We start from the raw sequence: 24,729 nt of genomic DNA on the forward strand, positions 1-24,729 counted from the left end.
TACATGTGTGTATATGTGTGTATACATAGTTGGATCTGGAGAATGTGTATGTATATGTATATATGTACACACACACACACACACATACATACATACACATTATCTAGATTCAGTCATGGCCAAGAAGCCATGTCCCCTGAGAGAAAGAACATATCTGACATGAAGTGTGACACAAATGGCTTGTGGCAGCTATCATCTTTAAGACTCCACCTCCTGATGGGACTGAATGGAGCCTGGATGAACCATCACCATGTGCTGCTGAATGTCTTCCCTCTTTGGCCCCTCACCTAGGACCAACCTCATCTGTCTCTATGGTGGAACATTTAGAGAATCAACATTGGGGAGCTAGGTGACCTGGAGTCAGGAAGACCTGAGTTGAAATCTGGCCTTAAGAAACTGGAAATTGAGTAGATGCCTATCAATTGGAGAATGGCTGAATAAATTGTGGTATAAGAATATTATGGAATATTATTGTTGGGTAAGAAATGACGAGCAGACACCCAGAGAAAGAACACTGGGAAATGAATATAAACTGCTTGCATTTTTGTTTTTCTTCCCGGGTTATTTATACCTTCTGAATTCAATTCTCCCTGTGCAACAAGAGAACTGTTCAGTTCTGCACACATATATTGTATCCAGGATATACTGTAACCTATTCAACATGTAAAGGACTGCTTGCCATCTGGGGGAGGGGGTGGAGGGAGGGAGGGGAAAAATCGGAACAGAAATGAATGCAAGGGATAATGCTGTAAAAAATTACCCTGGCATGCGTTCTATCAATGAAAAGATATTAAAAAAAAAAAAAAGAAGAAATGAAGAGCAGGATGATTTCAGAGAGACTTGGAGAGACTTACATGAACTGAAGCTGAGTGAAATGAGCAGGACCAGAAGATCATTGTATACTTCAACAACAATACTATATGATGATGAATTCTGATGGACGTGGCCATCTCCAGCAATGAGATGAACCAAATCAGTTCCAATAGAGCAATAATGAATTGAACCAGCTACACCCAACGAAAGAACTCTGGGAAATGAGTGTGAACCACTACATAAAATTCCCAATTCCTCTATTTTTATCTGCCTGCATTTTTTATTTCCTTCACAGGTTAATTGTACATTATTTCAAAGTCCGATTCTTCTTGTGCAGCAAAATAACTGTATGGACATGTATATTTATTTTGTATTTAATATATACTTTAACATATTTAACATGTATTGGTCATCCTGCCATCTGGGGGTGGGGGTGGGGGGAAGGAGAGGGAAAATTGGAACAAAAGGTTTTGCAATTGTCAATGCTGAAAAATTACTCATGCATATATCTTGTAAATAAAAAAAGCTATAATAAAAAAATTTTAAAAAGAATTCTGGTCTTAGATAGTTACTTATTGATGTGATTCAGTCCTGTTTACCTGAATTTCCTTGTCTGTAAAATGAGCTGGAGAAGGAATTGACAAACTACTTTAATGCCAAGAAAAGCCAAAATGGGGTCATGAAGAGTTAGACATGACTAAAAATGACACAACAGCAAAAAATAAGTCCTATAGTCCATTTCCCAACTCTGTACTTTTAGAAAGATCACCCTGCCTGCCTGAAATACATGTCCTCTTTACTTACCTCCTTACCATACCTCTAAGATTTCCTAGTTTCTTTCAAAGTTTAGCTCATTCCAACTTCTGCATGAAGCCTTTACTACATTTTCCCCTCCTCAGATGCTTGTATCTTCTTTGTCCATTACTTCATATTCATTTTATAAAGATTTCTACATGTCCATGTCTCCTCCTGGGGAGCTAACTCTGCATAAACTCTTGGAAAGCTGGGACTGTTTTGCTTCTGTCTTTGTATGATCAATTCCTGGCAGAGTGTCTGTTAAATAAATATGTCTTGATTGATTCCTGATTCCAAGGCAGGTAATAATGAAACCCTGTGTGGTTTAAACAAGAATGAGATTGAGCACTGCCCCTTTGTGCTGAAACTTCTAAATAAAATGGTTGGTACTATTTAATACCTCCATAAAGATATGGTCTCATTGATGTGGGTCCTTCCCTCAATGATGCTACTATAACATCTAGCCTGCTGAAAATCTTAAGGGCAAATGTACACTATGGCAACTAGGCATCTTGAGAATGTAATATTCTTTCCCCTCCTCTCCCTCCTGCCTCCCCAATTCTCCAGCCCAAGAGAAGAAATGCTACCACTACTTGGTTTATACATCAAAGAAATCAAAGAAAGGAGAAAAGAATCCATATGTACAAAAATATCATTAGCTGTGCCTTTTGCTGTAGCAAAGAAATGGGGACGATGGACATTCCCATCAGTTAGGAAACACTGAACACATCATGTTATAGAAACTTAATGGAATATATTTACACTGTATTACTAGATTTGGGAATTAAGGATGAGAGAGGGAGTTTGAGCAGAAGAGGGGGTGAGACTGGGGCTGCAAGAAACGAAGAAAGTAATAGGAACTGAGTTATAGAGTTAGAGAAGCAGAGTAGAGTTTGTCCAGTGGGAATATAGAATAATCAAAGTCACCCTGGGATGGCTAATTATCATCCATGTCAAAAGCAATGTAATTGGAGAAAGGGTTTGAGTGGTAATGATTTTCCCATCCCTAACCCCTCTTTAGTTGTAAAAGAACACTGCTAAGGGATTATCTATCTCCTTTTCCCTTCCCTGAATCTTGTCTCTATCTATTTAGACAGAAATGAAAAACAAAACAAAACACTGAACCTTTGTGTCCTAATTTTTTGTTTCCTCCACAGCTGATGATAATTAATAAATTTGAGTCTCTTTAAAAATGGGTTTGTTTCCTTTGTCTGGGAGTACGTTGTTACTTTGGGTTAGAAAGTGCATAGAGGAATAGCACTAGGGGGTTTACATTTTATAGACTAGAACTCTGTAGTTCTGGCATGGAAAATTAAAAGATTCCTGGGGACAATCAAATCATAGTTTAGTTTTATAAATGACCCTATAACTCTCTCAAACAGAGCTCTTAAATCTTGGACTCCAGACTCACTTAAATTTCTCCAAAATAACAAACACATTGGAATTATGGTATTTCTGAGGGTGTGGTGTTCAATCTGTAGAGTGTACAACTTTATACAAATAGAGGAGAAGCTTGGAGAGAATTGGTTAGAAAGTCCTGCCTCTTAGCTAGCCCAGTAGCATTGGTTTAAGAGAATTACAACTCCACCCCTTTCTGGTTGGAAAGGGAAAATGAAGGGGACCCAGACTCCTCTGGACACCTAGGGTTACCAGACAGCCTCTTCATGATATCTCTTACACCATGGGAAATGTTGTTTTAAAATATTAAACTAGGCAAGTTTAATATTTAAGATATCCATCATCATGGTACCAGGGAATTTCTTTGGTTTGGATTTCCTTTATGGTACCCAATGAAAACCTATTGGCTAAGCTGTTAAAACAGTCCCTGTGGAATATGGTTAGAGGGCTCTAAGTAGAAGAATGTGCTACTTTTCAGATTTTGCTTAGCAAGCTGCTTCTGAAGTATATTCTTAGCCCCTTAGAGGTTTCATGTTAAGGACCTCAGCTATGTATTTGCTATATATAAAACCTTTTTGCCAGCGGTTCCAATGGCATTAATGGGCCAGGTTACCTTTGGGCCTGTCATATTTTACAACTGTTTTGAGCCCCAGTCCTAGACATTTGGAAAAGTCTTCTAATTAGATGTTCTATCTTCCACCTACCTGACAGTGTGATGGTCATAATATATCAATAAATAAATCATTAAACATTTATTAGGCACCCACTATGTGTAAAATGCTGTGCCAGGTACTAGGGATGCAAACACAAAAGCAAGACAAGGGATGGTAGGAGATGGGTGAGGATGGGGAGAAAGAAGTCACTAACAGCTGCTGGATCAGAATATAAGGAGTAGGCAGAAAAGCCTCAGGGTGAAGGTGTCCCTTGAGCTGAATATTGAAGGAAATCAGGAATTCCAAAGGCAGAAACTCCTCACCCCTAGTTGTGGGTGACAGGCAGTACAAAGGCATGGTGACAAGAGATGATGGTTCACACATGAGGAAAAGCAAGAAAGTTAGTATGACTGGACCCAATAACGTGTGCAAAAAAGTTTGAAAGGTAGATGACAGCCTGATTATGCAGAACTTCAAATTGAAAATGTAGGCATTTGTCTTTAATTTAAATGGCTATAGAGAACCACTGGTGACAAGAAAAAGTAGTAGAACATATAATTTAGGAATATTATTTTGAAATATGGTTGCAAATGGGGAGACAGTTAAGGAAGGAGAGCAGTTAGAGTCTATTGCAGAGGTTCAGGAATTATGGGTCTGGACTATAGTGGAAGCTGCTTGAGTGGAGACAGAGAAATTCTGTGGAACTAGAAATGATAAGATTTGGCAACTGATTTGACATATGAAATGAATAAAAATGAGAAGCTAAGGATGATGTCAAGGTTGCAAATCTAGATAAATGGAAGGATGGTGGTATCCTCAACAGAAATAGGAAAACTTGGAAGAAAGGTAATGTATGGAGGAGGATGGTTCAATGGTGAAAAAATGACTTCTGAGATGCCTATAGGATATTCATTTCAAATGTCCAAAATGCAGTCGGTGGAACTCAGGAGAAATCCTATTATCTCTGTGCTTTGTTTGTACTTAATCAAAACTGAAGGTTGGAAGGAGCAAAGACAATGGAATCTAAATGTAACGTTGAAACGTAAAGGGGAAAGCATAGGAAGATGTCCAATGAACTGCATAAAACTCAAATATTATATGGGAAATGTTAACTTGGGTGATCATCATAAATAAAAATAAAAGTCCAAAACTGAGGGAGGTCACCCCTGAACCAGCAATGATTACTGAATAGGAGAAGCTAGACTACTCCCATCTCCTACTCAGAGATGACAACCTCATACCTAAGGGTTTCAGAAAATCAAAGGCTTCTGCCAGTCCAAAGCTAATGGTCATTTCCTTAGTTGAAAAAGAGCATTGTAATCTTCTAGCTGACAAATAAAAATTCAGTAACACTTAGCCAAACCAGTGGCTGAAAGTGGTAATGAACAACCTTACCCATCAAAGAGCAAGGACAGAATGTCCATTGAACCATTTGTCAAAGATGCTGTATGCTATGCAGAGCCCAATGACTGAGCAAATTTCATAAAAGCCACTTATATTTTCATTCAAGGTCACTGAAACCTTATTTCTATCTCCATGTCCTTTGTTACTTTATAATGTCAGTTTGGTATTTCTTCCCCAGGTCCTCCTCAATACTGGCCTGAAAGCTAAAAATCTCCTTTAATTGTTTTCCACTTCACCCTTCCTATGTGAGTAGGACTATTTAATTCACATTGCAAGCTGTGTCTGCCTCTGACAAGTAGGTATGTAGGCCCTTGTGGGCCAGCCTCCAGCTCTCTCAAGTCAGCCTGAGGGACCTGTCCAGAGACTGAATTGGCCTACATATTTAATTGCTTTCTCTTTTGGAAAAAGCATTGGATTTAAAGTCTGGAAACCTTGGTTGAAATCCCTGCTATGATACTTCATGAGCTGTGTGACCATGGGCATGTCTTTTTATTTCTTTGAGTTTTAGTTTCCTCTCTAAAATGGGAATAACGATCCTTATATTATTTACTTTATAGAACTATTGTAAAGAGGGTCCTTAAATCAGTAATTGTTATTTCTAAATCACTAATTATTATTATTATTATTATTATTATTATTATTATTATTACACATCAAGCAAATTTAGGGCAGTTTGAGTGAATTCTGTGCCATAAGCACTAGAGTGGCCAGAATGGTTTATGGATACTCACACAGCCAAATGTAATGTAAGAAGTTATAGAGTGATGATTAGCAAATCATTCAGGAAGAGAGTTACGGGTATCTTCCACCACCTTTATCATTCCATGGGATGACATCCAAGTTGGTAGATAAGCAGTGGAACTTACATTTCAATGGAAGGTAAGAACATACTGGTGGGGCTAGCTTTAATAGTTTTCCGTAAGACAATGGGTCCAAAAAACATGAACCAGTAACTACAGTGGGGTTTCTGAGAATTAACTAGCAAGAACTATTTAGGATGAGCAAGGTGCAATTACTGTGCCACGTCAGCAAGCTTGTGGGAGCTTTTCACCAGCCAAATCTAATTAGAACTGGGTATGGTTAAGCCTTAAGCATATCAGCATTGTGTAACCCGAGGCAGACCTGAGAGAAAGGGTATTCAGGCTACTTAATGGGGTCAGCTTTCACTTTCTTTCCTGACTGTGATTTTACATAGAAGGCAGAAAATATGGAAAAGCTAATTGATTTAACAATATTTTCATCTTCTGCCCAGAGACATAATAAGTAATGTTAGATATAGTCTCAGTCTTTATTTTAGTAATATTTAGTTATATGATTAATAAGGGAACAGGTTCTCAGCCTTCTGCATACATCTTCCATTAGCAGTCTTTTTGTAGTGTAATTCTCCATCTGTTTTGTAACACACCTAGAAGAAAAGAAAAAAACAACAAAGGAGTGATTTTTGTCCTTGTGAAATGAGGGGATTGACCAATAAGAGCTTGGTCCTTAGAGCATTATTAGATTTGCTTTTATTAATGAATTTTATAGAATATGCACATATATTTATTCCCCTGTTCCATTCCAATATGTGGAAATTTGGGGGAGCTACTGTCTGGCCATGAGAGAGTGAGAGGTTGATACTGAGGGATGATGAGTTTTTTGGTTGCTGAAGAACAGATAATTCTTAAGTTGCAGAAGTGGAAAAGAGTGTATATACAAAAGGATTAATTTACTTCTCTAAGTGTCCTTTTTTTCTTATTTTTCTTCCTGGAAGCAAGTAAAGTAGAATTGCTATGAGTTGTTGGTAGGGAGATTGAGTAGCAGCCCTTCTGCCACTGGTCATCATTAGTGCATGAGCACGAATTGCCTGTTTTTCTTGTGTTTATTCTTCTGTGATCTTAGATGAATGAGCATTTAAAAAGAAGTGTCCAGGAGACTAGAAGAACCATCAAATTTATCACACCATCTCACCATCCCACGAGCAACAGGAATGGTAGCAGAACCAGCTGCTAAAGCAATGTTGGCCAATGATAAAAGTGTGTCTGTCGATGGAGATGGAAAAAGATCTCCTTCTCTCTGTCTCTTGGCTCCCTTGAATTCTTTAAACTCTCAGCTAAAGACCATATTCTACAAAAAGCCTTTCCTGTTCTTAATGCTGACTTCCCTCTGAAGCAATCTCCAATTTCTCCCACACATTTGTGCACAGTTGTCTGCACATTGTCTTCCCCATTAGATTATGAGAACCTTGAGAGTAATTTTGGGTTTTTTGCCCTCATTTGTGTCAGCAGCCCTTAGCATAGAACCTGGTATGTAGAAAGCACTAAATAAATGCTTGTTGACTTAAGTTGCTTTCCTCCTACTTTTCACTAGAGATGTATGTGACACAATAAAATAGATACCTACTGGGCATATGCAGCAGAATTGTTTTTTGGTCACTTTTGTGCATTTATTTGTTTGAAAATAAAATTTCCCTTCTGTGATGTTCTTAAATAGAAATCTGCTATAAAGAAGCTTGGTGACATCATTAGTGCATAGTGGCAGGTCTGGAGTAACCAAGATTCATCTTCCTGAGTTTAAATCTGGCTTCAGACACTTACTAGCTCTGTGACCTGGGCAAGTCAAAACCTCCCAACTAATGTGGGGAGGATTAACGAGATAATATTTGTAAAGTCCCCGGAATATAGTAGGTGCTTTGTTAATGTTAGCTCTAATAATGATGAGGATGTCACTTTGGCTTTTTTTTGTAAGGATGGACAAATAATTTCACCTCTTGTTTCCTTTCCTGGATAGTGAAGGGATTGCACTAGATGAGCTCTAATGTCCCTTCAAGCTCTTAAGAGGCAGCAAGTTGAAAATAGAGCCATCCATTTATAGCTGAAAGAGATCTTAGAGGTTATCATGAGTTCCCTCCCCTCCTCCCCACATATGCTTTTCATTATATTATGTTAGAATAAACACTTAATTTGTAAGTGTGCTACTTCTAATCTATGTGATTTTGGCCAAACCACAACCTCTCTGGATCTTTCCTCATCTATAAAGTGATGAGTTTGGACAAGATGATTTCAGTCACCTTGGATCTGAAAGCTTAAATCAGTTTGTCTATTTTTTTCTTATGTGATCCTCTCTGTTGCTTGTTTAGTCATAAATTCTTTCTCTATCCATAGGTATAAATGGCAATTTCTTCCTTAGTGTTCTATTTTGCTTTATGATGTAAATGAATCTCGATGTGTTATATCTAGATCATGTATCTATTTGGAACTTATCTTGGTATATGGTGTCAAATGCTAGTCTAAATCTGATTTCTTCCAAATAGCTGTCTAGTTTGTTTTCATCAGTGGTCTGTCAAATAGTCTTTCTCAGAGAAACTAGGGTCTTTGGGTTTATCAAACACTATGCTACAGTGTTTAGTTGCTTTTGAAAAGTATGTACTTCATCTATTTTACTGATCAACTTTTTAAAAAATCAGTACCAAATCATTTTAATGATTATTGCTTTGGAATACAGTTTGAGACTTGTACTGATAAAATCCTTTCTTTTCCATTAAAAAAAAAAGACTACACTTGAGATTCTTGATTTTTTGTTCCTTTATATGAAATTCTTTATTATTTTTTCTGACTATGAACTATTGCTTTGATGATTTTATTGATAGAACACTGAAAGGGTAAATAAATTTATACAGTATTATCATTTTGGATCAACTGGCAAAAAACAATTGAGAGTTCTATAATGACTATATTTTTGCAGAATATACTATAGTTGGCTTGAAATAGTTCATAGTGAATCTTGGTAGATATACTCTTCAATATATTATAGTTTCTGTAGTTATTTTGATGAATTTCTCTTTCTTCCTTCTGTGTTTTGTTGCTAATACTCAGAAATGTTGATGATTTATGTAGATTTACTTTATCTCCTGCAGATTTGTTAAAGTTATTACTTCAATTAATTTTACCTGACTTTCTAGAATTCTCTAAATGTTCCATCACAAATTAATAATTTCATTTCTTCTTGATTTATGCCTATCCTCTCAATTTATTTTTCCTATCTTATTGCTAAAGATAGTATATCTAATATTAAATAGTGGTGTTGATATGGACACCCATATTTTACTCCTGATATTATTGGAAAGGCATCTATCTTCTCCACTATATATATGTTTTTTTGGATGAATATTATTTACTACATTAAGAAAAAGATCATTTATTCCAAAGATTTCTAGAGCTTTAATCAAAATGAGTGTTGGATTTTGGATCTTGTCAAAAGTCTTTTTGACATCTATTGACATCTTATGTTTTTGTTACTTATGTAATTAATATGGTTTATTACATTATAGTTTTAGGTTGAAGCAACCATGAATTACTAATGTAAACCAAATCTGGACATAATGTACAATCTTTCAAATAAATTATTGTTTTATTTTAAGGGTTTGCATCAATATTTATTAGGATATTATTCTAGACTTCTTTCCCACTTTGATTATTCCTGGCTCTGCTATTAAAGACTGTATTTATATCCCAGAAAGTATAGAAGATACCTTCTTTTCTTATTAGTGTAAATAGTTTTTGTAGTATTGGAATTAATTGTTCTTTGATATATGATAGAATTTGTTTGCCAATCCTGGTCCTAGAAAACAGATGAAGAGATAGATAAGAATTATAGATCTATATGAAAACCATGAATTAAAAAAAAGTCTGGATACCATATTTCAAGCAGCAGCTATACAGTGATTGTGAGTGGGAGAGGAATAGTGGCAAAGAAAGAATTACTATCAATAAGAAAATAAGGTCACTGGAAACAATATCCTATTCAATGTTTTCACATATTGTACTTAGTAGAAGTAAAATGTGAAATGGTTAATTAGCAACCTTGCAAAGACACTATTTGGGTTCCATTGAGGCATGAATATTTGCCTTTCAATTGATTGTATTAGTAGTGAGTAGTAAGTTACTGGATTCTTTTCTAATGATTCTTTATGGTGCAACATTCCTTTTTTGTGGGTAGTTTTTTTTTTAACGTATATGGAAATAAACTGACTTCTGTATATTAAACCCCCCGAAAATTCCTGGTTTTTGTCTGCATACCCTCCTCAATTTGTAATTTATTTCATGAGAACCCATATGGCAAAAATTTCAACTTTTAAGTCTTAATATTTCAAAGAGATAATTTTTCCTTAATTTTTAAATGATTTCATTTCTCATATTAGTTTTATACATAAGTCAATTATCTTGAGAAATGTTTGCCCTATCATGAAGCATGTCTATTAGAGGATACAAAGATCCTGCTCTCATGTCTTGCATTCTCAAAGATTTTATCACTAAAATGCAAACTCTGCTAGGTTTCCCAGCAGATTTTCAGAGAAAGATTTTAAATATTGTTCCACCAATTTGCTGCTCCCAGGGACACAGGTATAGGAAATGAGTAAAGTCCTTTGGAAAATACAGACTACTGTCCAGGCTATTATGAACTTCAGCATCAGTAGATTGATTGCAGTTGATGAATTATTTGATCATGGAAATCCATTTGTATAATATAGTGCTTTAAAACCTTTTTTTGGATATGTGAAGTCCTTTTGAATGGGTTTTCATGTCCGGAACACAAGCCTTCCATTAATCTCCTATAGGATTTCCTAATTAATCTTCCTTCTACATCAGTCTGATCATTTCCTTTTTTATTAGCTCTCTAGACTTTATGGAATAAAGTGCAAAATTCATTTAAAATCTGCCATAATTTGATAATTCCCTGACTTTCTAAAATTATTCCACAATGTATATTCTATGCTTCAGCCAAACAGAACAATTCTGTCCTAAAAGCCTACTTTGTGCTTTCCTATTTCTGTGCCTTGGCTCACACGTTTTCTAGAATATTTTTCTTCACCCTATCCACACCTGTTGAATTATTACTCTACTAAAACTCAACTCAAAAAAAAAATCATTCTCCACAAACTTTCTTAATCATATTGTTGGTAATTACCTCTTGGTATTTGAAAATCAAGAAGTCTTTTGTTTTATACTTCTTTAAAGTACTTAGCTTGCATTGCAGATTTTTGGGGGCATCATGTAAAAATCTACTTGACCTAAGACTCAGGGATATCCCTTCCCACTCAAATGAGTGTCCCAGTTCCAGATTCAGACCAGCTTACCACAATCCCAGAGTAGAATTCTGGAGACTATCATTACAAAGTTCAAGTTTAATTCATGTTGAGGGTCTTTCCCTAAAGGGATTAACAGAGATCTCTTTTAGAAAGTTACTCCATGTACAGAATTTACAAAGTATAGGAAAGCTATTTATTTTTTCTCCAACAAAAATAATGTTTAAAACACAAGAGACTAATCTATGTATACTGACAATGACTTAAAGCATGACATAAGTATTAAAAGTATGTAAAGAAATATCATTTTCAATTTCTGAGTAGTTCATTCAGTATCCAGATGTGTTGGTCTCTTCCTCCTCATCTTTGCCTTTTGGTTCCTTAGTTTTCAGTTCCCTAGGTGAGCTACTAAGTAGTCTCTATATCTGTAGGGGTTTTTATCACCTCCACGCCAACGTGGAGTGTCCAAAAAGGAGAGACTCAAAGGGTTCCCAACATTGAACACACACAGTTACTTGTGCTGCAAAATGGCCAATTCTCTTTCAGTCAGTCTCTAATTGAGAATCAAGAGTATACAAAGGAGCCAATTAGAAGTTTCTGGTTATGTCTTTTGTTTACCAGAAAGTAACAGGGTACATGTGTCACTAGAAAGGGTCTCAGATCTAAGACGGCACACATCCAGAGGAAATACAGGAGCCATACGTACAGGGTCCCTGGCTTCTGAGGAAGGATTGCTATACTCAGATTGCTCAGTAAGACTGTTAGTTCCCTAAGGCTCAGTATAATCTCATCTAAGCTTTGTCTTACTCTCAACACCTAGCAAAACTGAAAAGATTTCTGTCACAGGTTCTTTCAATGATGAATCAGGCACAAATTATACCTACACAAATACTGTAATTTCTTTTTAAGAAACTCTATAGCTTGAAGAAAATCTATCTGTTTAGAAATAATAGCTGGAAGGGAAATGGACCTTAAAGGGAATAATTTAACTCTCTCATTTTTAACTACTAATATTCAACCAGGGGTTTCTAAGAATGTCTAGACTTATTCATTGAGGTGGATGATAGTGAATTATCAGGCCACAGGGACCTAGCAATATCCACCACATATGGAGGCTCTTGGTCCCTGGCTCAGAGGACCAAGCATATTATTTAGAGATTCCAGATTTTAGTCTGAAAAATGGAATTAGAAGTAGGGGTGGAATGTTTTCTGAAGTAGCTGGCTGGACATTTTGTTTTTGCATTTACCATAAAGCTTATGTACTGTCAAAGGTCTTTTACACATTTATTTATTTTTATTTTATTCACTCTGAACTTAATGCCAAAACTTCCTTTACTTCCCATACAAAAAGTGGAACCGAAAAAAAGAATTTGTGTTTTACATATTTTAGATAGATAAAGCATTTATTAAGTGCTTATTAGGTGCCAGGTTCTGTGCTAAGCACAGAGAAAACAAATACAGGCTATTCTGCCATAACAAGACATATGGGTTTCCTAAAAGCACTTCGATATGAAAAATTGTGCAATAAAAGCCAGAAGGCTTATGGGAATATAATAATAGCTAATATTTATATAGTGCTTGCTATGTGCCAGGCACTGTGCTCAGCACTTTGCAGTTATTATCTCATTTGATCCTCATAACAACTCTGGCAGGGAGGTGCTATTATTATTTCTACTTTACAGATGAGGAAAGTAAGGTTAAATAACTAGCTCAGAGTCATAAAGTAATGTTTGATACCATATTTGAACTGCAGAATTTCTTGTCTTTAAATAAAAGATAGAAATTGGCCAAAAACTGAGAGCACCAATTTAAATGTTAAATGATTAAGAAATATATAAATGTTCCTCTGGATGCTGCCAGGTCTGTGCCTCAGAACTGTGTGAGCAAGTTGGGCAAGTCACAAGGTGGAGTCTCAGGAGGCTATGGAAGCAAGGAGGTGAGGGTAGTGCAGAAACCCACAGCCCCACTGCACCAGAAGATGACAAAATATAGTGCTTTACCATGACAACTATCTGAAATTTGCTGGTGGAAGTGGAAATTAGAAAGATTGTTACCTGTGATAATAATGATAATAACAATAACTAACATTTGTGTAACTTACAAGTGGACCAGGCACTGTGCTAAGCACTTTAAATTATCTCATTTGATCCCTATAATCCTGGGAGATAGATCCATTATAACTCCATTTTTCATTGAGAAAACTGAGGGAAACAGAGTTGTTAAAGACTTGCCCAGAGAAATACAGCTAGTCAGCATCTGAGGTCAAATTTGAATTAGGGTGATTCTTGGTGCTGCGCGCTATCCACTGAACCACCTAGTTGCCCAAATTATTATGAAGTGGTACATTTTTCTGCATTCTCAATATTCTCTTATAAGAAATTGTACAGAAGGAAACTCGAAATTCAAGTTATGCTTAAAATGTTCCCTAACATAATTGTGTTGGAACAAATTTTTATCTTTGAAAAATACCATAGCAGAACTTACTGTACAAGCTTAAAAAGAAAATTCCCTACTCTTGAGGAATTCTAACAGGGCACACACATAAAAGGAAGCTGAGAGAGAGGGGGCAATGGTCCTCACTGAGGCAAGGCAGCAAAATCCATATAGATATATACACATAGCTCTACATGTTGATAGGTAACTATCCAATTCTGCCTCTTAGACAAGTACGGAGTATTCAAACTCTACCAATATAGAGTCTTATAGAAATGATATTTGAACCAATAGTTGCATATATTTTAATATTCTTAGACTTTCAATAGTGTAGCAATTTATGTAGAACCAATATTGAATTGTGACAGGGAAATCTGGGAAGTTATTCTTGCCACTAACTTGTGCCTTCTTCAGCAATCACAAGATCATGGAATGACAGATGTAGAGTTGGGTGTTCAGAGAAGGGATTTGAACTCAGACCCTATCTCCCACACCACTGCTGCTGCTTCTTTCTGTAAGTTTATTAAACAGAAAGAACACAGTGCCTGGTACACTTGTAAGTTATACAAATGTTAATTATTGTTATTATTTTCTATTATTATTATCTTCTATTATTATCTATTATCACAGGTTACCACCTTTCTAATTTCCACTTCCACCAGCAAATTTCAGATAGTTGTCATGGTAAAGCATTATGTTTTGTCATCTTTCTGGATACCACCAGCTAGGTGGTATCTCGAAGGGAGATCTTGGGTAATTACTTGTTTTACTCAGTTTCCTCAACTGTAAAATAGGACCAGAATACCTCTCCGTCAAAAGATTAGAAGGGACTAATGAGATATTTGTAACGATGTTAACAGACAAGAGGCACTTAATAAATGCTTATTCTCTTCCTTTTCGTCTTCGCCAAACTAACTTCGCCATTCATAATATTGCAGTTTACAGAGTTAAGCAGTACAAATCTTTCTTTTAGAAAAGTTAATTTAAAAGTGATTAAATGACTGTATTTATTACTTATCCATTTGAAACTGGTATGTAACTTTCTAATTCAAGACTAGGACTCATAACCTGTGATCAAACGTGTTTCCTTGTAGCGCTAATATTTTGAGATTCTGTTTCAAAGTTCGAGTTTAGGTGGGGATTCTGAATCCTGATTTAGTTTTTTGGTTGGAGAAAAGGGCACAAAATGCATGCAAAGGGTCCTGGCAAAAGCAACCGCACGCCCAAGGTCAGGAGGAGCAAGGCCCCTCCCTCTTTGGGTCCCAGGCGCGTGCCCTGACCTAGGACCCCTGGGAGCGCGCGCGCACGTACGCACGCGGCGCTGAGGAGACCTAGGGAAGTAGAGCGGTCGCGGCGGCTGCGAGCCGGGAACGCGCGTTTCCAATGGAGGGTGTCTTAGCCGAAGCGCTGCTCTCCCAGAGCCAGGACCCCCGCGCCCTGCTCCGGGCGCTCTGTGTCTGGGACACACCGACCCCGGCGGAGCGAGTTGAAACGTTACGGTTTCTTCTCCAGCGTCTAGAAGAGGAGCAGGAGGACAGTGGCGGCGCGAGCGCACGTCCCGCGTCTCTGTTGATGCAGGAGGCGGTGCGAGAGGTCGCAGAGGAGCACCTTGTGCCTCTGCTTCGGGGCCTGCGGGCCGGCCGGGCGGGGACGCCGGATGGGGAATCCTCGGCGCCTCGCGACCGCCGACGCCGCGTGGTGAGGGCCGCATGCGGGGCCCTGCGCGCGTGCACCAGCCTGTCCGGGGGCCCCCATCTGGCCGTCGGACTTGTGTACGAGGCGCTCGGTGACCTGCTCGCCCTAAGACCCACGTCGGGCCCAGAGGAGGAGGAAAAGGAGGAGGAGGAGGCCCGAGCAGTTCTGGGGGAGCGCGGCGGGCTGGGTGCCGAGGAGGCCGTGGAGGTGCTGGTGGCCGTGGGCCCCTGCCTGAGGCCTATCGAGGACAGAGCATTGCTGGAACGCGTGGCCCGGACGGCCTTGGCGGTGGCGCTGGGGGACGAAGACGATGAGGACTCCGGTGCCCAGGAAGGGGCGGCGGCGCTGGTGGCCGGGAGGTTACTGCCGGCACTGGGTCGAAGCAGTGCTGTCGCACTCCGAGCGTTGTGGGAGGGGCTCCTGCCCCGGGAGGAGGAGGAGCCGGAGCCAAGGGGGTTGGGCCCGGCGCCCCGCGTCGCCAGGCTGCTGCTAGTACTAAGTGCCCTGGCGGACAGGCTGCTGCCCACCCCGGGTGTGGGCGGAGTTCGGGGCGCCCCCGAGGAGGTGGTGCCCGATCCTCGGCGCAGCCCTAGCTTCTGGAGGGTGGTGCAGGCTGGCCTAGTGCACCCTGACGGGCTGAGCCGCAAGAGAGCCCGTTATCTGCTGCAGAGGGCGCTGGAGACTTCCGCGGGGCTGGGGGCCGAGTGCTGCAGTGGGGCCCGCGATGCAAACGGTACTTGCCTCACCGCACAAACAGACCCCAAACTGGGGGGTGGGGGGGTGGGACATGGGGGCTCCTCGATTTCCCCACTCTCCCTGCCTCTTTCTTTTTGGATTCCTACCCAATTTTCTCCTCCCGATGCAGATCATCAATTAAATATCTTAAGCAGCTGTTGGGGAAGGAGCATGGTGAAGTGACTTGCCTAGGATCACACAGTTTATATGTCAGAAACAGACCATACTGCCGCTTTATAAATTTAAAGATGCATTAATAGGCTGCATATCAATTTAATGGAATATTTCCATTTGAAATGGCTAGCATGTGTTAGAAGTGGTTCTCTACATTAAGCTACCCAGCATTAACTGAGATTTCATCACCTCTTATCCTCCCTTCACAAGATCTGAACTCTTAGGCCATTTTTCCCTTCTGAATATGACCTAATAGATCGATGACTTTACTTTTGGGAACACCCAATGTGTTTTCAAATTTGCTGTAAACAGTGGAATTCGTAGGATTCTTTTTCTGTGCGAAATGAAGGGCAACAAAGGTGTGTATAATAAAAATCTGCAGAATATAACACAATAGAACTTTTATTGCAATGATGAAGCCAAATTTAAAGATATTAAATCTGATGGACTATTTTCTTTTTTAGTCTTTTTTGGGATCTCCATCACATTAAAGGACTTTTTCCTTGTTTAATTTCTTTTGAGATAGAAGTATCCTTAACCTCATTTCATGATACTCCAAGTTACCAATGGAATTATTTCTGGTGATTCTCTTGGGAGCATTATTGCCCAGAGATTTAGAGGATGTAAGAGGCTGCTAGATAATATCACTAACAAACATATCAAAGGAAACAGTTTAATAACAGAGTCAATGAGAATGATTCAGTAGATTTTATTTATTATTAATTTGCATCAGAATTTCTACTTTCTAGGTAGTATTTGGCATATGATTGTGAGCAATGTGCTCTCCTGTTTGAAAGGAGTAAATGCAAGCAGTAGGAGAAATATTCTTTCCAAAGAGTAATAACTTCCCAGATTTTGTTACAGCTAGTGGTAGTCAGGAAAAGCTTGCTTGGTCATAAATGTACTATAAATTGCAAACAGGGTTTTTGAGAAATAAATAATGGGCATTTGGAGGGGACCTTTGGTGCAGTTGTAAATGTAGTATATCAGTTATCAATTGCTGTTAGGATTAAAAAACTTCCTTACAAAACTTTTTTTTTTTTTTTAATCAGATCACATTATTTTTTACTAACTGTCCACATACTTAGCTGACAAGATTACTAATCAAACTTATAGTTATAAGCTGTTGAGAAAATTGTTAGAATGATGTAGGTCTTGACTTAATTTATTAATTATTCTTAATTGCTTCATAAATTCTTTTTAGACAAGTCTTCCTCTGTTATTGAACTTTTGAATATGGGTTTGCATTAGATTTTCACACACTGGAAAGCATTATTTTCATAATGCTAATGATATTGTTATATGAAGTACCATCATTAACAAATATTTTGAAGTTAGTAATAGATGAAAATGACTGTCTTTTTATTATATTAGAACCAAGTCTGTTTTGGTGGTTGGATAAGAAAAAAGAAGAACTCTTGAAGTTTTGGGAAAATTATATTTTAATAATGGAAACTCTGGAAGGAAATCAGGTAAATAATTTAATGATTTTTATCACTATTGGGTTTTTGGAACCAGTTCCATAATATAGCGAAATGAATTCTTAAGGTTTTCAACATTCAAGATTGAAAGTGCAAAATTTGGCTTTGGTTTAGCATGATAAAGTACAGATAGGTATATCTCACTTCTTGATAGAAACATGTCCCTAAAAAGCTAATATTTTAAAAGATGAAATTATCTTTCTTTGACTTAACATTTTAATTATGAAAATGTGTATCTCTCCTTCCTCTTGCCTTTTCTCTTTTCCCTCCCTGAACACTTTCCTTGTTTTTTTTTTTTCTTTTTGTAATTGAACATCAGTTTCCACTGGTTCCTAAAAATTTAATTGTTAGATTCTTGGCCTCTCCAAATGAATAATCTATACACAAATAATTGAATGTACCAGGGGAATACTTAGTTCAAAGAAACCAGCCATAGCTTAAATTATTAAATGAATCATTTATCCATTTTGTTATTTTGATTTTTTTTTTAATACCAATATTTCTTAGAAGTCACAGTATATCTAATAGCATTATTTTACATGCATTCAGGTAATTTGTTAAGTGCTGATGAAAGCATCAGTTCTATGGACTATCTAAAAAACCGTAAGTTAAAATAGTTTATAGTTGGCTTTGGAAATGCATTTCACATACACATATTTAAATAGTATTAGGAAATGCTATAGTGGAAAGAACACTGAATTGAAATCTGGGTTCCTTTCCTAGTTTTCCAACTCAATGTCCATGATCTCTGGGTTATGTAGTTTAACTTTGGGGCCTTAGTTTCCTCAAATGTAAAATGAATTAGATTCTCTAGTTTTTACATTGTATGATTTTAGGAATTCCCAGCAGTGTAAAATAGTGATTTAGGGAGCTTGATTCTCCTGTGTTCATGAGTCAGAGGTTGTGAAGATAAAATTACACAGAAAGAAGACTGCACTAAAATTTAGGAGTTTGGGATGTTAGGCCTGATTTTGTTGCTCATGGTGATCCTGGGAAAATATAGGAATCTGCCTCAGTTTTCTCACCTTTAAAATGGGTGTAAGGCCTATTCTGCCTTTCGCTAGCCAGATGAGCTTGAACATATCACTTGATCTTTCTGATTGCCTATCAATAAAATGAGGGTCTTAGACTAGATGACTAACTTTGAGGGCTCTTCCAGTTGTAAATCTGAATCTATTATGTCTATCTACATCACAGTGCTATTGGCAATCAGAGATCAAATTGAGAATGAAGGTAGTTTATGTAAAAGCTCATTAACACAGAATAGCATATAAAATCTGTATGTTGTTTTTATTCTAAAGCACACATCAGATTTGGTCTTCATAATTATATTTTTCTGATTGAACCTGTATGCTACATAAAAGAAGCTACATGTTTATAACATTTAAATTCTTAAGTTTTCCAATATGATGCCAAGATGTAATATTGTTGTTATGAGACTATACCTAAATCAGTTTTTGGATGTGATTTTTCCTCAATTACAAAACTTTTTGTCTTTATATTTCAGATACATGTTATAAAACCTGTCTTACCAAAGCTAAACAGTTTATTTGACTATGCAATTTCAGAGGAAAAAGGTAATGGTTTCCCTTTTCAAGAAGGTGATTTATTCCTAAGTTTTAAAAAAATTTAAAAAATTACTTTTGTTACATCCCTTCATTATTCCTTTAAAACATCTGGTTTTGCCTCAGTAATTGTGAGTTAGTTTTTAGGATCTTTAGAAACATTTTACTTGAACAAATATATAAAAAGTATGTTAGTACACTATAGTTAGAGGGGTGCACATAAGAATGAGTCAGGGTCCCTGCTTCTATTGCGCTGACAATAACAGAAGATAGATAATTATTCCTGATTACCACATAGCTGGGATTTCTTAGTCAGGAATAGAGAATTCCAAGGTAAATCTAAAGTAGAAATGTTGGGCCTTAACTATTGCCAGCCAGTATTGTAGGATGGTTTTTTAATGAAGAATGTATAGAAATATGCTTAAGTTATTCTTACTGAAGTCTTATGAGACATTTTTACAAAATTGGAGTTCACATCAATGTAATAAGCAAACATAAGTTAACAGTATTTTGTATTCATATGAATGATTAAGTACTATATTATAGTGTTTACATATGAGAATTAACTTGGGTTAGATGGGTTTTAGTACCTGTCTCAGATAATTACAATTTTAATAGGTTGACCCTTTAGGAATTGAGTCTTATTCAGCTTATTGCAGTAATTTTCTGATGCATTGGGATTTTCACAGACCATAAGAATCTATGGTCCCACCTGGGGCTAGAATTTAATTGAATCCTGGTGTGACTTCACTTAGCTATCTAGTATTAAAATGGTACGCTTAGTATTATGTTTTGCCCACAGCTCTTGGAATATGAAATCAAATGGCTTTGAATGATTTTTAAAAATTATTGCTGCCAAATTATTTTAAAAGCTTCCTCATGTAGATTGCAGATAATGAACTAATTTACTTATAATATGGTGTGAATTGATGTTGAAAAATTGGTTTTATAAAAGAATTAAAGGATAAAAATATTCATTTCTGAAGAACCAGAAATGTGTGTGTGTGTGTGTATAAAACAGATTGTCAAGACAAATTCTCATTCAGATTTCCTCATCTGTAAAATGGGGGTAATAATTTTAATATATCTATTTCACAAGGTTGTTATTTGGTTGGCATGTACTTTATAAAATATAAAACATTCTATAGATATGAGATACTGAATTTTGAAAATGTTTACTGTTAATTCTAAACTTACACTTCTTCAAAGCAGTGAAATTCTTTGGTAGGCATTCCCCAAGTATTATATAGTTATGTCTGCAATGTAAGACTGGCTGCCTTCAGTTAATAATGAAAATTTGAGGGTACTTGATAATTAAACTTTATCAAATGGCATTCAATAACTGACTCACTTCCTATGGTATTCTACCCTTTAGTGATCAGTGTAATAATGTTAAAATTTTTGTGTATTTTAACTTAATATCTGATAATTTGTACCAAAGGCAAAATTGGGCTTTTGTTTTGACAGTATGTTGGCTTCTTCATCCATCCTGGCATATGTGCATTTATAAAAGAATGTTTGAAAGTGAAAACAAAAGCTTGACCAAAGAAGGCATTATACACTTTTTGGAGCTTTGTGAAACAAAGGGCCTTCCTGGTGCACCAGGATTTTCTGAGGTAATGTATTCTGTCCCCACTACTTGAAGACCAAAACACATCTATTGTACTTTTTTATCCTTAAAGAATTACTAGAACACCATTATTGCATGACTTGTTTCATGATTTTAGGGAAAACAAATTACGCCCTTCTAAACATAGCTACTACCTATAGGAAAAGACAATTGATAGCAAGATAGCTTCTAAAATAGATGTTAGTCTTATCTACCATTATAAAAAGGTTTTATTGTATTAATAATATAGAGGATATACATATATCCTAATATACATCATTTTATGACAATAAGTTTTATTAGTAATATTATACCTATGATTCAAAACAACTAATAGCTATTACTTTTTCCTTAAATGTAGCCATTTTAAGTGTTTTGGGCCATAATCATCCTAAATAATAATTACATTTTTTAGTAATTACATGTAACAAATTATGCAAATAGAGACTTTGACACAAAACTGAGTTTATAAGTGTTAAAGATACATTTGTAAACTTTCTCGTTTTAGAAAACTTATTGCTTATGGAAAGTACTGATGTTTTGCTTTACCATAAGTTTGCTCCACCCTTTCATTTATCTAACATGATATTTTTAGAAATGCTGTGTTACTAATCTCATTAAATCTATGATCTGTTTGTGAATTTACCACCTTAACCAATGTCCAGCAAAATTTCAGAGATGTAATTTAACATTTTTTTCCTTTAACTTCCAGGTAAGGGGCTTGAATCTCCTCTTGAGCACCTTATTCTCTTTTTCTGTCACTGCCTTTATTCCAGCATGTTACTACTTCAGGTTCCTTTCCTGCTTCTTGAACGAGCATATGAACCCTCTTCTCAGTATCCCAAACTATTATATCAGGTGGGCAAATAGCTCTACTGACTATCATTCTGGCAGAATTTATCTGCTTAAAAAGCACATCATTGTGTTCCAGCTTCTGTTAACCATGGAGTCAAACTTTAGTGTGAGAGAGATCTGTTTTGTTTATGGCAATTCTTCCTTCTTCCTGTGTAGCATGAATACTTATCAAAGTGAGCCTAGTTATTTACTGGATTTCAAAATTATAACTACAAATTAATATCAACATATGTCTCTTTTTTTTCTTTTCAGTTTATTATTGGACCATTAATGGAAGCCCTTTCAGAAAGTTCTTTGTATGGCAGGTAAATCTTCTAATACTTAATTATGATGTATAATAATAAAGCCAAGAATGTATTTGTCATAGTTTGGTACAATGCCAGATATCTTGTGGGGTGCCTGACTTTAAATTGATGTTTAGTTTTAATATGGACATAAATCTTCCCTTACTTTCTTTTCTTGATCTAATTCTTTTATTAATTTTCCCCCTTTTAATTAAAAATAAATAAGACCCAAATTTTTCTCTCTGTTATTTCTTTTTTCCTTTTTTTGCCATTCTTCTCCCTTTTTTAGTATGTGTCTCCCTCCATCTTTATTTACCCCACCCTATATCCCCATCACTTTTTTGGTTTTTAGAAGTTACATCATCATCAGCCCCCCACATATCAATGATTTTGGCTCTCACTTGGGTCTGGCTTTGTTGAAGGTGAAGGCTCTGGTCAGCCTCCCACTATCAGGGAGAAATACTCCTGATCTGGAATAAGAGGAGATTGTGAGTAGTTTCTAAATTTTTTGTATTCCTGAATTCTGTTTTCAACTTTTAAAAGTAATTTTCTTTGTAAATATTGATAATTTTTTTAATAATTAGGTTAAATGAATGTTATTTCAGGATTTTATGTGCTAAATTATTTTAATATTTAGCCTAATGTAATGACTATATAAAGAGTATAGCAGTCTTAATGTGTCAATTATTTTGTAGTTTTCAAATAACTCATTACTCTTGAATAGTTTGCTGTAGCAATTAGACAGCTGGAGAGCAGTAAAACCAATGAAGATACTTAATGTTTTCTATAAGGTTTGGAAAACATTTATTATGGCATGCTTTTAGATTCTAGTGGTCTAATGTGTTCAATTAACAGATAATGTTGATGGGAGAATCAAATAGTAGGAAAAATGACTAGTAAATATTAACAACTAAGTGTTTTAGCAGAAATAATTTATTGTTGATATCTGTCATGGCCATAAATATTATTCTATTCTCTCTAGCAAGACAGAAATTTTTGATGATGATATTTTGGCAACAAATGTACTTCCCTACTTGTTTGCATTGTCATCCACAGCTTAGTATAGTGCCTAGCACATAATAGGTGCTTAATAAATGTTTATTAGATTGGATTGCTCTAATTGGTGTGGATATCTTTCTAATTTTGCAAGTAATAATTTGTCCATACCTTTTCATACTGTGACCTTTTTTCCATTTGTTCTCTGCTTTCTTCCTTGGGTCTTTTACTGTTCTTTGTAGAGTATTGTACCTGGATTGCCTACATTTCATAAATCATTCTGCTATACAGATCTGCCTCCTTTTCCATTCTTACATCTGGAAGATATCTTCTATATGTTGAACATTTATATATATTCTTAATTAAGAAGTTATTTAAGATAGTATATCATTGGCCATAATTATGTAATATCTTAGGCCATATCCAGTGTCAAAAGGTAGAGTATAAGATCCTGAGTCTATAATTAAGAAATCTTGATCCACCTCTAAGTGGATATGTAATCAAGAAAACAAACTTTAATTTTATTTAATCCATGAAAGATGTGTACCACAGTGCATTTAGATGAACTGCAGTATTGTGTTTTATGAAGAAATCATTTTAACATCTTTTTTTTCCCCTTCTATTGTAGGTCCCCAGGCCACAAGATAGGAAGCTGTTCCCCTTTGGGAATGAAATTACAGACATTTTTAGCTACTTACCTTTCCCTCCTTTCAGAAGATGTAAAGAGTACGTTTTAACAGAGTGTTTTATTCTATCAACATAATATTTTTCCTAATTTTTTTAACATGTGAATTATTCTCATTTCTAATAATTCAAGCATTTATTAGATCTATTTACAAGGCATTCTAGACTAGCTCTTGGATATATGCTATTGAATATATGCTAGCTGTTGGGGAGGTGGAAGGGAAAGGAAACAGTGACAGTATTAGTAAATACAACTTAGTTTGAGGACCAGTCAAGTAGTAGGCTCAGTAAAGCTTTTATGCATGAAATAGTACCTGAACTCAGCCTTGAAAAAAATTGAGGATGTGAAGTGCTGTAGATGAGTAGAGAGTACATTTTAGGTATGTGGGACAAATTGCATAACAGATGAGGAGATGTGAAAGAAAGACTGAATTTTGAGAATTAGCTACTAGTTATTTGGCTGAAACATGGCTTATGTGAAGGGAATATGAAATAAGGCTAGAAAGTCAGGCTGGAGCCAGATTGTGGAGGTTTTTTAAATGCTAGGCTAAAGAATTTATATTTTATTTTTGGGACATGAAACTACCAAAGATTTTTGCCAAGACGTAACATGGTCAAACCCATATTTTAGGAATGTTAATTTGAAAATTCTATGAAGGATGGATTGGGGTGGGGAAAGGCTTGCTAGGAGGCTAGTTTAATGTTCCATCTTAGAGATTGTAAGGACTTGTATGTAATAGGATTGTGGCTATTTGAATTGAGAGAAGGATGTGATATAGAGGTATGATTGACAAGATAGGGATCTAATTCAGTATACAGTGTGAGAGCAATAAAGGGTTAAGAGATGTCTATGTAGATAACTGAAAAAAAAATGATTCCCTCAAATTTTGGAGGATAGCTAATTTTAGTAGGAAAACAATGAAATAATATTGTTTCAGGAGTGAAAAATTGCTCTCTTGCTCTTTAGGGATATCCTTTTTCTGTCAAAATTATAGAGGTATCTTATATTGTAATTCACTAAGAATGACTGCAGTTATGTACAATACTTCCATGTATTAATGAAAGACTTCTAAAGCTAGCTAACTTTTCAG

At 36.3% G+C, this 24,729-nt stretch overlaps 1 protein-coding gene across 1 annotated transcript in view; it reads left to right on the top strand.

Annotated features, from left to right (window-relative positions):
* Positions 1–14,855: 14,855 nt before the first annotated feature.
* TARBP1 (TAR (HIV-1) RNA binding protein 1) overlaps positions 14,856–24,729 on the top strand; it is a 70,980-nt gene continuing 61,106 nt past the window's right edge. Inside the window, exons 1-6 of the mRNA XM_051993587.1 lie at positions 14,856–15,988; positions 17,539–17,636; positions 19,153–19,222; positions 20,678–20,826; positions 21,927–21,979; positions 23,583–23,680. Coding sequence (XP_051849547.1) covers positions 14,944–15,988; positions 17,539–17,636; positions 19,153–19,222; positions 20,678–20,826; positions 21,927–21,979; positions 23,583–23,680 — 1,513 coding nt within the window. The 5' untranslated portion in view covers positions 14,856–14,943. The remainder of the gene's footprint in view (positions 15,989–17,538; positions 17,637–19,152; positions 19,223–20,677; positions 20,827–21,926; positions 21,980–23,582; positions 23,681–24,729) is intronic.

Source organism: Antechinus flavipes, chromosome 4 (assembly GCF_016432865.1).
Source record: "Antechinus flavipes isolate AdamAnt ecotype Samford, QLD, Australia chromosome 4, AdamAnt_v2, whole genome shotgun sequence".
NCBI lineage: Eukaryota > Metazoa > Chordata > Mammalia > Dasyuromorphia > Dasyuridae > Antechinus > Antechinus flavipes.